The sequence below is a fragment of the Crinia signifera genome, chromosome 8 (genome assembly GCF_055691185.1).
Source record: "Crinia signifera chromosome 8, ASM5569118v1, whole genome shotgun sequence".
NCBI classification, from domain to species: domain Eukaryota; kingdom Metazoa; phylum Chordata; class Amphibia; order Anura; family Myobatrachidae; genus Crinia; species Crinia signifera.
Window position 1 is genome coordinate 135,213,928 of NC_139224.1, and position 17,673 is coordinate 135,231,600.

At 45.0% G+C, this 17,673-nt stretch overlaps 1 protein-coding gene across 1 annotated transcript in view; it reads left to right on the plus strand.

Annotated features, from left to right (window-relative positions):
• Positions 1–17,673, plus strand: part of LAMC2 (laminin subunit gamma 2) — a 43,885-nt gene that overhangs the window by 16,544 nt on the left and 9,668 nt on the right. The window contains exons 6-17 of the mRNA XM_083157211.1: positions 1,097–1,225; positions 1,936–2,125; positions 3,924–4,036; positions 5,944–6,162; positions 6,253–6,435; positions 6,903–7,148; positions 11,284–11,420; positions 11,526–11,673; positions 11,947–12,152; positions 13,286–13,365; positions 15,729–15,854; positions 17,070–17,214. Coding sequence (XP_083013337.1) covers positions 1,097–1,225; positions 1,936–2,125; positions 3,924–4,036; positions 5,944–6,162; positions 6,253–6,435; positions 6,903–7,148; positions 11,284–11,420; positions 11,526–11,673; positions 11,947–12,152; positions 13,286–13,365; positions 15,729–15,854; positions 17,070–17,214 — 1,922 coding nt within the window. The remainder of the gene's footprint in view (positions 1–1,096; positions 1,226–1,935; positions 2,126–3,923; positions 4,037–5,943; positions 6,163–6,252; positions 6,436–6,902; positions 7,149–11,283; positions 11,421–11,525; positions 11,674–11,946; positions 12,153–13,285; positions 13,366–15,728; positions 15,855–17,069; positions 17,215–17,673) is intronic.

Genomic DNA, 17,673 nt, shown 5'->3' on the forward strand with positions numbered 1-17,673 from the left:
TATTGGCTGCACTGGCGTAGTGTTGGCTTCTTATTGGGTGCACTGGCCTAAGGTTGGCTTCTTATTGGCTGCACTGGCCTAGTGTTGGCTTCTTATTGCCTGCACTGGCCTAGTGTTGGCTTCTTATTGCCTGCACTGGCCTAGTGTTGGCTTCTTATTGGCTGCACTGGCCTAGTGTTGGCTTCTTATTGGCTGCACTGGCCTAGTGTTGGCTTCTTATTGCCTGCACTGGTGTAGTGTTGGCTTCTTATTGACTGCATGGCCTAGTGTTTATACTTTGGCTACACTGCTTCCGTGTTTGTTTCTTATTGGAAGTACTGTAGAAGTGTTGTGTCCTAGTTGCTTTGCTGTAGCTTTTCTTTCTTTTTGTTTACATTAGAGGTAATGTCCGCCAGGTGTATGTATATGTATATATGTACATGATGGAATAATCCTTTAACTTTCTGCGATTTATTTACTTCAAATTATTAGCATCCAATCATATCTAGAATATTTTATTACAATTTTGCTGATAACGAACCCTCAATGACCCCGTTTCCACCAAGTACAAAATGCTCTTCCTCGGTACTTACGATTGCGGTCATCTGTATCAAAAATACCTGTCTTATCAATTAATTAGTCCAAAACAAGTGGCATGGTTAATGGGGTGGGAAGTCCAGGAACAGAGCATTTTGTACTTGGGGAAGTGGTCATGTTGGACAGTTTGTCTTGGGAAGACTAGATGGTCCAGGAGGTTCTTATCAATTTATATGTTTCTACCTTCTACATCTTAATCCAGCTTGGATACACATCTTTGTGACTGAACTGCAAGGAATCCAAACATTTTCCTCTAAGCCAATTACTTACTTTTTGACTTGGGCTGGTTAATACTGTCGTAACACACACACGTCAATAGGAGTGATCTGCAGCCTTTTTATGACCATATATTTTGACACACCAGAAGTTTTGATGAATTACTATCAGATTGAATTTGGGGGAACCTCAATAATTACTGACATTGCAATATTGCAACACACGTTAGCAGCATTATCCATGTAGAATGCGTTGAATATTAAATTGTATCTAGTCTGAGATTGTATCTCCTGAATGTTTGTAGATGTAGAAGGTTGGACAGCAACCCTGAAAGATGGGTCGCCAGCACCTGTCCCTATCCGCATGTCACGTCATCATAAAGAGGTGTATCTAGCATCCCGCCAGCCAGAACCCTTATATTTCAGTGCCCCAGGTAAAGTATCATCTATATATATATATGTCTAGTGTCTGATTGTGTGTCTCCAAAACACTGCCATCTGTTGGCAGCGAGTGAAACTACATCTTGTTCCTTCTCACACATGCACAAACACAGAGGCAATCACAAGGTAGCAGACTAGATTTCTAAACATTTGCTTTGAGCGGGCTTACTAGTTACTATATGGTGTGGTGTATACTGTATATTGCTACACTGCAAAACTTATAAGAGGTTCCAATTTAACTTAAGACCGAAGACTATTTTAGTCCAAGATGTTAAATGCTATGTGCAGTGTGAAACAAATGTGTTCTTGCAGGCTTTTCCTACATTGGTGCTATTCATGTGGGCTCCCTCCACTGCTGCTGCCACCGCTGTGCTCGTGGTCCCCGCCGCTGCGGCCATCAATCCTGGTCCTAGCTGCCGGTCCCAGCTGTGGGGCCGGAACATGCACAGTATTGTCCTTGTACTGCGCATGCGCTGAACCCGTTTTTTATGGGCTGCCAGTATATTTGCGGAGCACCTGATAAAGTAGTTATAAATTATGTAGATGGAGTCATAAGCTACAATGACATCATTAGTTTAAGGAGGTGGACCTAGAGATGAAGGGGGTGGAACTATCATAGCTTTGGGGTCTTGTCCTGCAGGTGTTTGTAAGTGCCTGGTATGAGACATTATTTATCTAACCCTTCTGTGTACTGTCTATGCAGGAGCATTCCTAGGGGACCAGTCACGGAGTTATGGCCAAGTGCTGACCATTAGTTTCCGGGTGCACCGTGGGCGTTACCATGCCGGTGCTGAAGATTTGGTGCTAGAAGGGGGAGGCATGAGGATCACAGCTCCACTAACCACTTCAAAAACTGCTCTGCCCTGCAGATTGCCCCAGACATACACATTCAGGTGAGAATCAATGAATCCTTTGCATTATATAACATTAGTGTTCATTATAGCACCCGCCAACTTTGAAAAACCATGCAGTTCCTCTTCCCTGCCTGGGGTGTCGCTGTCTGCTGTAGTGCTTCTAGCACAGTGTGGTCTGTATACCAGCACTGATATGCAAATCAGACCTGTTCTAGAAACACCACAGCAGACAGCGACACCTCAAGCAGGGAAGAGGAACTGCATGGGTTTTCAAAGTTGTCGGCCGCTATAATGAACACTAATTAATGGGAAGGTTCATCAAAGCTTGAATAGAGATAAAGTACGGAGAGATAAAGGGATGCATTTAAAAAAAGTCAGAAACTGATAAAGTGATGTGTTTGAAAAATGACAGAAACTGATTGTATAGTACTTTATCTCTCCATACTTTAATAAATATATCCCTTATACTCATATACAAAATTGTTGCCTCAGACATGATGTAATGTATCATAGGTTTATATGAGCACGCTGAGAGCACGACAGTTGCTTTTGCTGTTGCTTTAGGTGCCTCGGCTTATATTCGGGTCGACTTATACTCGAGTATATACGGTATGTATGTATATATATATATATATATATAATATATATATATATATACACACACACATACATAACAGCAGTGTAGACCCCTGGGCATAGCAATGTATTGGGGCCCATACCGATCTTCCAGTGGTAGGGGTGGGGTGTGCTATGAGCGGAAGCTTTGATGTCCCGTGGGTGGTAGGGGGTATTATATCAACCGCTCAGCATGTAGGGCCTGGATCAGTAATTTCCACGAATTACCCCTTTACTGCACAGATGGTGGGAAATGAGGTGGGAGAAGGGGGCATTGGGCTGAATGAAGGGGCCCTGATACATAACTTCCAGGGTGGTAGAGGATGTTTAATATGCAGAGGAGGGGTGTATAGTGGAGTGGGCTTATTATTCATAATTTTCTGGTGAGAGGACAGCTTGCTTGACTGCAGATATCTCCAGTTCCCAGAACTAGATTTGGAATGGATTTAAAAACTAGAGAATCCCACCTACCAAATGATATTGGGGACTAGGGGATCAGAGTTCAGGAGGCAGACCAATCCGCGAACGAGAATATAAAACTACATACCACGTGTGGAGCTGGAGCAGTAACTAGCTGCTGGAAGGCTGATATCTCTGGTTCTGGGCACAGTAGTGAAAAGCTACTATTGTCCATCAAAGGAGGAGAGTCCCAGCTTTTGGAATATACCCTCAGAGTCTTAAGTCAGACAGAACCTGAAATATCTGACTGGGAAGAGCAATTAACAGGTTTGGATGAAGACCAGTACATTGAAGTCAGATATCTCCGGTTCCCCAGGGCCGATTTTTTTAATTCTTGTATCCATGGAAAGAGGGGACCCTCAGCTTTCAGCCTAAGGTCCTTAGACTCCTGGGGGGAGGGGGAGTTTATGGGTACTCAGAAACCTCCACTGTGTGCGCCACTGTGTGCTATTATTACTTCATCCCTGGACCATACAAGTAGGCTGTAATATCTCCCAGCCTGTTGACAGCGGTCACAGACACCTCCCAGATGGGGATGGCCATTACATGCTCCAGAATGGCAGTGTTTACTGCAAGGAGCTGTTCCCGCATTCTGGATACCGGTCCATTCCGGTTTATACCTATTCTCCCTTTTGCCTTTATATATTATTTATGTGTGTTTTTTTTTTTAATACTGTTTTGCCATTGGATGGTGCTTGTATTATAATAATTCATTGTCTTGTATTATTCTGTACTTTTAAAACTGAATCTATCCCACTGACAGACTGGATGAGCTCTCTCTCAGCCCTTGGGCTCCACGTATCAGTCACTTTGATTTTAGGCGTCTTTTAAGAAATGTGACTTCCCTACGCATCCGTGGCACCTACGGCGAATACAGTAAGTAACATTACTGGCCGCTTATCACTCCTCCTGATAACGCTATATCATGCTTATTTGTATGTAACCGTATCATCAACCTTCACTGACTTGTCAGCATTGTCTCCTATCCTGATTTACATCTGACCTAAAAAGCAGTTCTTGTTCCAGTATCTACCATGTTAGGCCAAATACACATGATTTAGAGTAGGCGATTTCCCTTGAACTTCCCAGTGCCTAGATCGCCCATACACACTTAGCGATGTGTGCTCAGCAACAAAAAACCTGCTAAGCGGGACAGTTGGGAAGTATGGATTGAAGTGTGTGTCCTACCACACAAAGGAATAGCACTTCTCTGGCCCAGCAGACAGCAGCATGCTGCCAGGTAATGGGCCCCTCTCTCAGATCGGGCCTGGGTATATAGTACTCCCCCCTTCCCTCTCTCGGCACCACTGTTCACAGCATCATAAGACTGTGGCAGGTCCAGGCCTACTATTTGACCATCAGGTCTCTCTCAAGGACCTACCCTTGACACAGCCATTAGTTGCTATCTCTGTGTGTGCCCAAATTGTCACCCCATGACTGTGGCTTGCTGGCACCTGTTAATGTAGGGAGCAATAACACAACATTCGCCCTTGGCCAGCGGCTCCTCCTTTAAAAAAATCAGTTTTAAGTATAGGACACGAAGAGCGATTTATCAAAGGTGACATTTCATTTTGCTGGTGAAAACCTGCCATAGGTTTCACTTTGTCCCATCCTAGAGATAAGAAGGGAATAATGGGGGTATACAGTCATTGGGTCGACACATATAAAGTTGACATACATTGGGTCGACTACTGGAGGTCAGCATGGCTTAGATCGACATGGTTGGAAGGTCGACAATGGCTAGGTCAACATGGGTTTTTTAATTATTATTTTTTTTAGCCAACATTTCATGCCACTAGGGCACAGTGGGAGAATAGAATAGTGTGCCAAGCGCAGCAAGGCACCGTGCCCGAAGCATGGCAAGTGCAGCGAGCCAAGCGTAGGGACATGGTACACCTAAAGTCAAAACCTATGTCGACCTTTTGACTGTCAACCTAGCGATTGTCGAGCTTCCAACCATGTTTGCCTTAGGCATGTCGACCTATTTCATGTGTTTTCCTAAGCTATGTGGACCTTCACTGGTCGGCCAAATGTATGTCGACCGAATATTGATTGACCCAATGACCCTAATGGGGGCTGTTTTACATATGTTTCATAAATTATATGGAAACTTCCATTTTCCATGATATTGGGGTCACTGGCATTTCTATCATTGGCGCAGTGTGTGCAGTACACACAGGCCCCTGGTTCTAGGGGGCCCATAACGCACACACTGCACCCATGTATAAATACTTAAAGGTGTCCAGAGGCGGGAGCCATGTCCCTGTACACCTGGGATAGAGAGTAGGGGGCCCCTACAGAGTCTGCACACGGGCCCCTCCTCATTAATCCCCCCTTGATTGGGATATACAGTATGTGTTTAGTAAGTAATGCAGGCCCTGCTGCTGGCTGGAGGAGGGTTGGAGTTTTCCACGATTAAGGCAATTAAAAGGTTTTCATTACATCCATCTTCAAAATTGACATTCATTAAAACATGATTATGAAAATTGTATCTGACAGACAGTGCGGTTCTCCAGAGTCCTCCACTAATAACATACGGCATCACCATCTCTAAGGCTGGCGGCCCAGGGGAACTTGCCCTTCTGCCTGTCTCTTCCACTGGTCAGGAATCACACATACTGTATTATTGCCGGGACATCAACAGAGGACTCCCCATTAGATTGATAATATTATATTCAGTATATCGTGTGTACATTACAGATTTTAGAAGATATTACAGTTTAAAAGGTTTAATTTGTATGAACTTTTAAATGTTTGATCTTCGGTATTATTATATCTGTCAGGTACCGGATACCTGCAGAGCATTTCCATGGTCACCGCTCGTCCCATTCCTGGGGATGCAGCCTACTGGGTAGAGAAATGTGATTGTCCTGTTGGCTACAAGGGACATCACTGTGAGCAGTGTGCCCCCGGGTACCGCAGGGAGACCCCCACACTTGGGGCCTTCAGCTCCTGTGTCGCCTGCAGCTGCCAGGGAGGTGGCCTGTGTGACCCAGAAACTGGTAAGCATCTCCATGTGTTCCTGATGTCAATGTCTTTAATCCCATTAGAGGTCACTCATTTCTTTCTTGCACTTTGGAAACTGTCAATAGGTGACTGTTACTCTGGCGACGAGAATCAGAACAGTGACTGCGCCGACTGTTCCCATGGACAGTATAATGACCCTCGGGACCCCCAGAGATGCCTTCCATGTCCGTGTAGTCCTGGCACAGGATGCTCATTGTCTCCAGAGACTCAGGAGCCTGTGTGTGACCATTGCCCTGCAGGGCTGAGTGGTGAGTAACAGGAACATTCTGTGCCTCTGTCTCATTTATTCCCTGACTACATCATCTGTATGACGGACCACAGAGATCACTCAAGGGATTCCGCTCCCATTGATGGGGAATGCTGGGATGCTATTTCACTTATTTTACATACAGGTCAATAAACTATGTAATAAAATATTGTTACAAAACAGAATATCAAACATGTAGAGATTTGGAGAAGAGGGAGTAAAGTCTCTATATGGATACATTAAGGTCATCATTGGTTTAACATGGTCATAAAACAGTTGCATTGTAGCGCCCCTTAGTGGCAGAGAAGTGAATTACTGTATGCAACAGCCATTGTCTCTGCATTCCATATAACCACTGTGCCACTATGCAGGACACCAACCTGATAAAGCAAAGGCACTCAATGACCTACACGAAACCAAGGTTGTCTGAAGTGTTGTAACCCCTGTAAATGTCACTTATCCAATTAGGTACCCGCTGCGAGATCTGTGCCGATGGATATTTTGGAGATCCTGAGGGAGAACGAGGTCCTCGTCGTCACTGCAGTCCTTGTCCATGCAACAACAATATTGATCCAAGTGTAGAGGGAAGCTGTGACCGAGTGACTGGAGAGTGTTTGAAATGTGTCCATAACACAGCTGGATATTACTGCGACCGATGCAAGGAAGGGTATTTTGGTAACCCACTGGATCCAAATCCAGAACTCAAATGCACAGGTATTTAATGGAGTTCTGATGATTCTGCAACAAATGACAGCAGCTATGCAATGAGAAATAATAGTGTGCAGTGTTTCCTGTTGTAAAATCAGTGCTTTCAGCAGCTATTTTGTGCGACCGCTGAGGTTGTAAAACCCTTGTTTTGGCTGAGAGAATGCTGATTGTGTGCAACAATAAGTTTGTCTGGGAAGACGTGCTGGGGCATGTGACTCATCCACCACTCCAGAACTACCTGCAGCCATAGAGTTTGGCATAGAGTTATATTGTACTTAGGGGAAATGTATCAAACCAATTAAAGTGCACGAGAGATGCCACCGAGAGCAAATATACCTTTCCCGCTGGTGGCCAGTGGGGTGTGGTAATTAGCAACCAGAGGGGAAGATTTATTAAGCTTGGAGAAGAGATAAACTGGAGATAAAGCGAAGAAAAGGTAAAAGGAGATAAAGCACCAGCCAATCAACTCCCAACTGTCTTTTTTCAAACACAGCTGATTGGCTGGTGCTTTATCTCCTTTTACCTTTTCTCCGCTTTATCTCCAGTTTATCTCTTCTCCAAGCTTAATAAATCTGCCCCAGAGTTACTTCTATAGTGCCAGCACATAACTGTTGTTATGACACAGTAATGAAACAAGACTGGGGGAAACAGGGACAGAGTAATGCTGGCCACACATCAGACCAACTTTCCTCCAACCATCCAACTAGTTGCTTGAATGGAATAAAAATCTGGAACTGGATGGGAGCAAATGTAATATTTACTTCAGAAATTTGCTCCCAGAATCTGGAAAAGGACAAAAACTGTTGCTCCGACACGACACTGTAGTTGAACCGGTACTCTAGTTTGATTTAAACAATTTGACTGAATGTTTTTGTCCATTTTCCTGGGTTTCCTGATTGTCCTTTGCTCCCATCCAGTACCAGATTTTTATTCCATCCAAGCAACTAGTTGGATGGTTGGAGGAAAGTTGGTCTGATGTGCGGCCTACAGTCTGTAGGAACTAGGGAAATAGAATTTTAATGCATGAAAATGGGTGCTACAATACGTAGGGGTCCTGCCAGATCCTGGGGGGATTCTCTAACATCCGCGCCCCCTTACCGCTGCACATCGCCGCAGATCGCATACATAATTATTGCTTATGCTCTAACATTTGCGATAATTATGGCAAAGGACAGCTCTTGCGTTAAGAGCTGTCCTTTGCGGCTCTCCCCTCCCTCCCTTACTCGGCGCTGCTGCTGCTGCGCCGGGCTCTCCTCCTCCCTGCACCCGGAATAGGACCATAGTGCAGGGAGGAGGTCATAGGTCCGGGCAGCACAGCACTGTGCTTCCCGGACACAGGTAGCGGGGGGGGGGGGGTCGATGCGGGGTTTGGTGCGGGGCGGCGGTGGGTCGCGGTAAAAGCTCAAAGTCTACTATGGAGCATCGCCAAATTTTTCTTGGCGATAAGCCGGCGGGGGATGCTTAGAGCATCCCAAAATGCGGTAAATATCCGATAACGGGGTTTTTATTGCATTTTTGGTTTAGAGAATCTCCCCCCTAGCTGTACTGTTATAGAATGTACTGGACAAACACAGGTTAGCAGCATCTAAGTTCACTTTTGCTCATTAGAAGGTTTAATAAATCTCCCCCTTGTTACAGGATCAATTAATATATAATATCATAAATAATCTACAGTATTTCCCATAATTGTCCATCAAAGGAAAAGCTAAAATTTTGTTTGCAGTTTCATATGTAATTACATAAACCTCATTCTCTTTCTATGTTTTCTATTCTTTCCATACAAACCACCTCTGTAGAAACAACAAATGGTGGTTACTAACTAATACTAACCTGGGTGCAATATTTAACTAAACTTCTATTAATTGACATTGCTGTATTTGTTTATTCGAAAACAGTCGCTGTGAGCAATACTGGCATTTTCTAGCGGAAATTTTGAGGATCGCTCACAGCAAAGTTGGCACTCAAAGGGTTAAAAACAAATATAGTCATAGCTATGTTCTTGCTTTGTAAATGCACATAATAAATGTATTCTCCATACATGTATTCTGCAGATTGGCCATTGGGTGGCACTGTTCTGTTGGTATTTCTAGCTAATCAGTATTATTAACACCGTAGTAGAGTTACTCATGTGAATAAGTAATGTGCATTGCAGACAAAATTCCTCCAATACAGCTTGATAAACATAATGTGAAAGTAAAACTTCCCGGTAAATGCGATTTTTTCCTTTGAGAATTTTATTTGAAACTTGGCTCAAAAATATATAGATTGTTCACCCTGTTTACCCTAACACATTTTTCTTTTATGTCATATTTGTTATTTATCTTCTTCCTCAGTATTCAATGTGCTCTCTGATACTTTATAATGTTCCCTGTATTCTGTTCTTATACTGTACGTTTTTTTTCTTTGTCTGGCCTGTTTAATGATTTGTTTACAGCAGGCATGTCCAACCTTGGCCCTCCAGCTGTTGTCAAACTACATGCATTGCGACAGTTTTGCTAAAACTATTGCAAGGCATGCTGGGATGTGTAGTTTCACAACAGCTGGAGGGCCAAGGTCGGACACGCCTGCTGTAAACAAATCATAAATCAGATTGCCTACCAGATTAATAATGGCAATATATGTAATAACCTTTTGCAGTCCAATTATTATTTTTTTGTGCAATTCAAGCAGTCTGGTTTAAACGTTTAAATAAATTGTATTTTTTTTTTTAATTAAGAAATGGTCTACATTGTTAATGTTCTTATTTTAAAGTGGCTCACCATTGGATCTACCAGAGAGGAGACTCCTCTCTCTCTTTCACCCCCCACATTCGTGCTCTCTCACAGTCTTGCCGCTTTCACCTACGCAACATCTCACGCATCAGACCATTCCTCTCCACTGACGCGACCAAAATTCTCATTCACTCTCTTGTCATCTCCCGCCTTGACTACTGCAACATCCTTCTCTCTGGGCTACCTCTCACCCGCCTCGCACCTCTCCAATCCATTCTTAACGCTGCTGCTAGGCTCATCTTCCTCTCCCGCCACTCTACCTCCGCCTCCCCCCTCTGTCTATCTCTTCACTATCTCTTCACTGGCTCCCCATTCCTTTCCGAGTTCTCTTTAAACTCCTCACCACCACCTACAAGGCTCTCTCCTCCTCCACCGCTCCTTACCTCTCTTCACTGATCTCTATCCACACTCCCTCCCATCCTCTTCGCTCCATCGCTGACCGCCGACTGATCTCTCACCTAATCACCTCCTCCCATTTCCGTGTCCAAGATTTCTCTCGCGCTGCCCCCCTGCACTGGAACAACCTCCCGCCACCCATCAGGCTATCTGATTCCCTTACCTCCTTCAAGCACTCCCTTAAAACCCACTTTTTTCGACTAGCCTATCCCTCCTAACCTCTTTTGATCCTCCTATCCTGCCTCCGTTCCCATCCGTTCCTACTTATCCTATTGTTTTTCGTTCGTCCACCCACCTATTTTTAGTCTGTTAACTCTTATGAGTAGGGCCCTCCTTCCTCACTTACTCATCCTACCTCTTTACCTCACCTGTGCTCCTGTCCTGTTCTTCCCTTCCTCTACTTCATCTTCAGTCTCCTTGACAATTTTGACACCTATTTATGCTGTATTTTTCAACACACCCTGTACATTACCTTGTAATTTGTTTTTTTGTTTGCTATGTACGGCGCTGCGGACACTTTGTGGCGCCTTATAAATAAACGTACTACTATTACTACTAGAGGAGACTCTGCAGCTTTCCAGGGGACATCATTAAGTCCCGTCCCTTTCCTGTAAATGCAGTGATTCGTGGCTCTACATGGAGAGGGTGGTGCTAAATGATGCGATTTGCATAATTTTAGCCTCTCTCCAAAGAGCCACAAATGCTGGAATTTGACTGGCAGAGGGAGGGGGTGTGGGGGCCCCGCTAAATGTGGGCGGCTTGCTCACCCTTCCGGGGGTCCAGAAGAGGGATCTGATTTTCAGGACCCTCACGGCCATTCCGGGAGGGTAGGTAAGTAGTTTGCATATATAATATAGATTATATCTGTAACATTGCTATATACAGTATAGTTTCTCAGAACACGGTGTATTACAGTCAGTAGAAAAGAATGAAATGTTCTGTGCACTGCAATATTATATTTTCTTCTCTTGCAGCTTGTTACTGTCACCCAGTGGGTTCCCGACAACCAAGTTGCCAAAAAGATGGCTTCTGTCAGTGCAAAGCTGGATTTGATGGGAAACATTGTGACCAACCAGAGTGCCCGGACTGTTACTCTCAGGTCAGCGAGAAGGTACGTTTCTGCAGAGTATCACAACTCACATCAGCAACAGGGAGAAATGTGCTGCAGTTATATGTTATTTCTGTCCGTCTAGCTAATGGCATTTTTATTGTCTAGATGAATCTGTACAAGAGACAACTTCAGGATGTGACTGCTGCCAGCAATGGTCAGTCTCAGCCCCCAGACACACGTTATCTGGAGGACCAGATGAGGAGAGCAGAGGAAGTCACTCGGGACATGTTAAGAGATGCAGAATCTGCTCATGGTAAGTCGTGATGTTCAGTAATGAGCCCAAACTAGGATTTACCCCCCCTGCATGCAGCTATGGGTATCACATTCAGTTCCCAGGGCATCTGAGCACCTAGCCCCCCTAGTTGCGGCCCTGCCATAGCAATGACATTTGATGAAGTTGCGTAATTGGCCCTGGATGTGTGATCTCCTATAATCCCATATTCTGTGTTGGAAATCATGGCCGCCATGGGTCAGGCCGGTGACGGTGTACCTGCCTTTGTTTGGTAACTGCGAGCTTGTTCCTCAGGTGCAGAGCAGTCTCTGCAGAGGCAGATGTCAGGGCTACGATTGGGACAGGCTGAGGCCCAGAATGACTTGCAGCAAGTACAGGGGAAACTCCAAGGTGCAGAGGCTCAGTCTGGTCAGTACCAAAACCAGCTGCAGGATACGAAGAGGAAGATAGCACTGGCACGGCAGCAGCTGGAGGAGGGGCAGGCTGACCTGAACCGTCTGGTAACGTCCTTTATCTCACTAATGTATACCATTTACAGACTGCAGGAAAACATACTGAACATATTAGGAGCAGCTACGGACCATTATTTTGGAACTGCGGAAGAGACCACTTCCGATAGAATGTACTGATTTGGCACTTTGCACGGTCTACGATGCTGCATACACTCCGGGCATTAGGACCCAGAGTCGTCTGCAGCGAAGTGCGAACTCCAACCTTATGTGTTGTGTGTCAGGTAAACGCCACCCTGTCGAATGCACCCCCCCCTCACACACACACAAACACTGAGTGAATCCCTGCACTAGTATGTGAGCGGATTTGTACGACCAACCATCTAATTATTTTTCCTTCAGTCTGAAAAGTAAGTCTATACGTACTTTCCAGATGGCCACTTTATGGGCGGGCGCGCTCGCGTCAGCCACCAGCTCCGAGGATGCATGGCCACGCCTGCATTCACACTGGAATGCCCAGCATTTCTATGGGCGTGACCATAAAATGCTGGGCAGTCCCCTGCGTCTGCCACCTGCCCGCCCATCAGCGAGTGAACGCCGCGGCGAGTGTGAAACTGGCTGAAGGTGTTTGTTCCGGGGGTTTGCACATGCACAAACCCACACCATCGGCCGAGGGAGCGAATTCGGACCTGGGCGATCAGGTCTGAATCAACCTTAATACACTCCTGCACAGTACTCATGGGGTAAAACACGGATTAGCTGTAATACCCTTTGGGCCAGATGCACTAAGCTCCAAAAGTGATAAAATGGAGAGTGATAAACAGCAGCCAATCAGCTCTTACCTGACATATTTCAAACACAGTCTGTGACATGGCAGGTAGGAGCTGATTGGCTGGCTGTTTATCACTCCATTTGATCACTTTTGAAGCTTAGTGCATCTGACTGGCCCTATATCAGTATATCTGACAACTAAACACAAAAACATATACAGTACAGTAGCTTCTGAACAGATTCCACTTTGCATAACTGGAAATCGGTGACATCACCCTAGGACCAGGTGTCACAAACATTGTCCTTAGCTGCAGTCCCCAGTCAATAATGTTAACATTCTTTTCACTTGTCATAACAGTAGCTGTGTTTCATGTAGATGTGTTCTCATTTTGTTTTCTCCCTATAAATTACAGACATTTCCTTCTGCAAATTTGCCCTGGAGTTCAGGCTCTTTCTCGCAGCTTGGTCAGGAGGCCCAAACTATAGCAAACAGGTAGCGCAATAGATAATTCTTAGGAATATTCCTCCTTGCCACACAGTCACACACCAGAGAAAATATATACTATTATACCGCAAATCCAATGAATGTGTCAATGCGGATATGGCAAATTGGGGCAGATGTATTAAGCTTGGTGAAGTGATAAAGTGGAAGGTGATGACGCACCAGCCAATCAACTCCTAACTGGTTTTTCAAACACAGCTGATTGGCTGGTGAGTTATCAGTAATCTACAGTTTATCACTTCACCAGGCATAGGCCGGGATGTACTGTACTAAGACAAAAATGCGGTAAATCCCCCGTTTTACCGCATTTTCAAATGTACTAATCCCCGGCCACCGTATCAATGCAGGGCAGGGTGTAGTCACCTTTCGGTGGCGATACCCTATAGAAGCCTATGGGCTTCTATCGCTGCCCACCATCCGCCGCACTCTCCTACCCCCCCTCCCCGTCCTCAGTGCTGCTCCTCCTCCCCCAGCAGCATGTCACAGCTGGGGATGTCCTTCTGGCTGCAAGGGATGAGGAGGAGACACTGAGGACCGCCGCAGAACCCAGGAGGTGACGGAGATCCCCCACACTCCACATCACAGGTATTGCGGGGGGACTCCGTCACCGCACCACGATGCTAGCCGCATATGTTTGTACATATGCACTAGCGTCACTGCAGGGGCGTGGCGAGGGGCGGTGATGTATGTTAATACATTTCTTTCGTACCTGTTAGATTTAATACATTTGCTACTTAATCAAATGTGTAAGGGGGAAAAGAAAAGCAACCAATCCTTATACATGTTAAAGAATGTACTAGGCAAATGATGGTCAGAATTTGATTGGTTGTTATGGGCAACTTCTATACTAAAGTTGTCCAAATCTCTCCATTGTCTCATATAAGATGAATGGGGTGGGATACAAATCTTTATGAGATGGATTTTGGAAAATGTGTGAAAATGGGAATACTGAATTTATTTGTGATATGGGATGGATAAAAGACAAATTACGAAATTAATAAAGGAGGTGAATGAGGGTCATTGGATAATAATGGGGATTCGTATATGAGAGAAATAGTAGCGTACAATGTTCTCTATGGGGATTATTCTGGTTCACTCACAAAGGCAAATTCACTCTGTAATGGACAAAACCATGCTGCACTGCAAGTGGGGCTGATGTAACATGTGCAGAGAGAGTTAGATATGGGTATTATATTGTTTCTGTGCAGAGTAAATACTGGCTGCTTTATTCTTACACTGCAATATCGATATCAGTTTTAAGTACAAACCCACCCAAACTCTCTCTGCACATGTTACATCAGCCCCACCTGCAGTGCACATGGTTTTGTCCATTAGAGAGTGAATTTGCCTTTGCGAGTGAACCAGAATAACCCCCTTTAGCCAGTATGTAAGTCTCACTTAAAATTCTTATTCTGTATTTATGGACAATTTCATAGAATTGTGTGATTCTTAGGGTTAAATGTACTAACGTTTAGACATAATCTGATTGGTTGCTATGGGAAACATCACCTCTTTTTCACTTTTAGAAGATTTAGTAAATTCACCCCTTTTGTATCCCCGCGTGTCACTATTGCCCCAGATATTTATATCCAGCATGCTGGATAAATCTACTTAATCGCCGGGGTCATGACCAGTGTTCTCACCGGACAGATCGCTCAGCACACAGCGCTGACACATTGCTGTGCAGCGCTGTGTGCTGAGCGATCTACATTACTCAGACCGCTCAGCATGTGTAGGCCCCTATACTGCACATGACAGAGACAGGACTGCCCACTCCCAGATATACTATATAGATGAGCAATGAGTGCTCGGTATCTTGGCCTGTCCATCTGTGGCACATAAAGCTTCTTGGCCCAAGTGTAAGCCTGAGATTTCAGGCACCCCGTATCGCACCCTTCGCCCGGCTGTGCTCCATATTTGTGGTAACAAATATGGGGAGTCCATCGTGACATATGTTTTGCTTTGGTAGAGTTTTCTCACTAAGGAAAATGAATGAATTCTGACTTTCTTGTTGTCATGGATGCATAACAGACTTCACATATTTAATCAATGTATCCATGACAACGGTTGGAACTGATTGGCATGCTCTGCCACAGAGAGCAAACTATGGTCCAACAATAATTCAATTAACTATGAGCTTGGATGAACATGAATGCTAATTAATTCTGAAGAATATAGTGGAGGATGTTAGGGAAAATGACTTTCTATAGGTTTTAATTGCAACTCTATGCCCTAATGTTATCTTTTATGTATGACGTTCAATATAAATATATCGTTATAAGTATATTTAGCCCAGTAGTATGGAGACTTTGCTGCAGCTACAGACTTTTCTTTTATCTCTCCTCACTTCCCAGACTTGCCCAGGAGGCTCAGACTGTGGCGCAGGATGCAGCAGATGCCCTGGAAGATACCCAGCGAGCAATGCAGTTACTACGTTCCGGTGACCCAGATCTCAATGGCGCAGAGAGACTGAGAACAAGGTATAGGCCTTGGCAATCATACAATGTGCAATACATACAAAGCAATGGATGCGTGGATCACCTTTACGCTGTGATAGAAGTTTTGGGGAGATGTATGACACCTTCTAAACAGAACAAATATTGGTGTTACCCAAAGCAATCAATCAGATTCCAATTCTGATTGGTTGCTATGGGCAACTCTGATTGGTAGCTGCAGGCAGCTTGCCCACTTTTCCCCATTAGAAGCATTGATACTTGCCTACCTTCCCAGAAGTAGCAGGAGATTCATGATTTTTCAGGTAGTCCCCTATAACCCTGGAACAGTAAGCATTCCTCCCGAATCACCATAACCGCAGGCATCGTATGGAGGAGGTGGGGCTTAATGATGCACCCTATAGCCCCGTCTCCTTCCACAGAGCCGCAAATTCTGAAATTTTCCCTGTGTTTGGGGCGGAACCTAATGACCAGCCCAACCCTTCTCGTGATAAAGATGGGGGACATGATTCATGGCTAATTGCGTCATTATCTGCCCAGACCTCTCATGTTGGGCCGGCAGTTATTGATTTAAATGCTTTTCCAGGAGAGTAGGTTCCCTGTGGAAGGGCTTGGTGCTACTTCTCCATGTCACTGATAATGTGGCAATAGGCCGTAAGTAATTTTGCACCCGGTGGTGTTACTCTAATAGTGCACTGCACCGAATTTTAGTAATACTTACTCTCCAGAGTCCGAAATCATTGTAATAGTGGCACGACGGCAGCCATTTTTTCAGCGATCTGCACATGCACAGTGGAGTCTGAGCGCTCCAGAGCTCAGACTCCACAAGGCTGCACTGTTGCCGGCGGCAGCAACAACGCTGCAAAAATTGGCAGAACAATGGTCGCCACAACACCTATGTGCCAAACTCCTAGTCTGCCAGAAAGGAGCAGACACTGCCGAGAAAATCAGCTATGGGCACAGTGTCCGAGGGTGGGCATCTGAGTATCCTTGGGTGGGCATGATTCTAGTCCATTCTTTGGACACCTGTGCCTCTCCCACATGCCATGCTAGCAGACTCCACCTCTAGAGATCTGTCCCCCAGACTGGCTCTGGTCTGAGCATGCTACATCCCAGCAACTGTTCCCTACAGTATGTCCTCCCAGTGAGACATTACAGAATATTGTAGGATTAACACAGTATTTGGACTTTTTTCATTATCTGACTTTCACATGTTTAATAAAGTGTGGTTTACATGCACAGGTTGTATGATGTCCGCACCCAGGCTGGGGCAGTGGAGGCAGAGGCCATTCAAGTTGCTGCAGCTGCAGAGAGGTCTTATCAAAATAGCATGCAGACAGCGCGGTTGGTGGCACAGGCCTCTCTAATGGATCCCCTAGGATTCCAGGTAACAGACTGTACAAGAACTCAACTCTATTATTCCACTGACAGTGAGAGGGTTAACAGCGACTTGAGAGTGCTGCTAGTAACATAATACATCCATGAGCACTTCCTCTGCATCAATTCCTGGGAATCTGAAGGACAAAAGAACTCCGTCTGAATACCACACACCAGTAATCTATCTGATTTAACACAGACCAGTAGTCTATCTGACTACCACACACACCAGTAGTCTATCTGACTACCACACACACCAGTAGTCTATCTGACTACCACACACACCAGTAATCTATATGACTACCACACACACCAGTAATCTATCTGACTACCACACACCAGTAGTCTATCTGATTTAACACACACCAGTAGTCTATCTGACTACCACACACACCAGTAATCTATATGACTACCACACACCAGTAGTCTATCTGATTTAACACACACCAGTAGTCTATCTGACTACCAC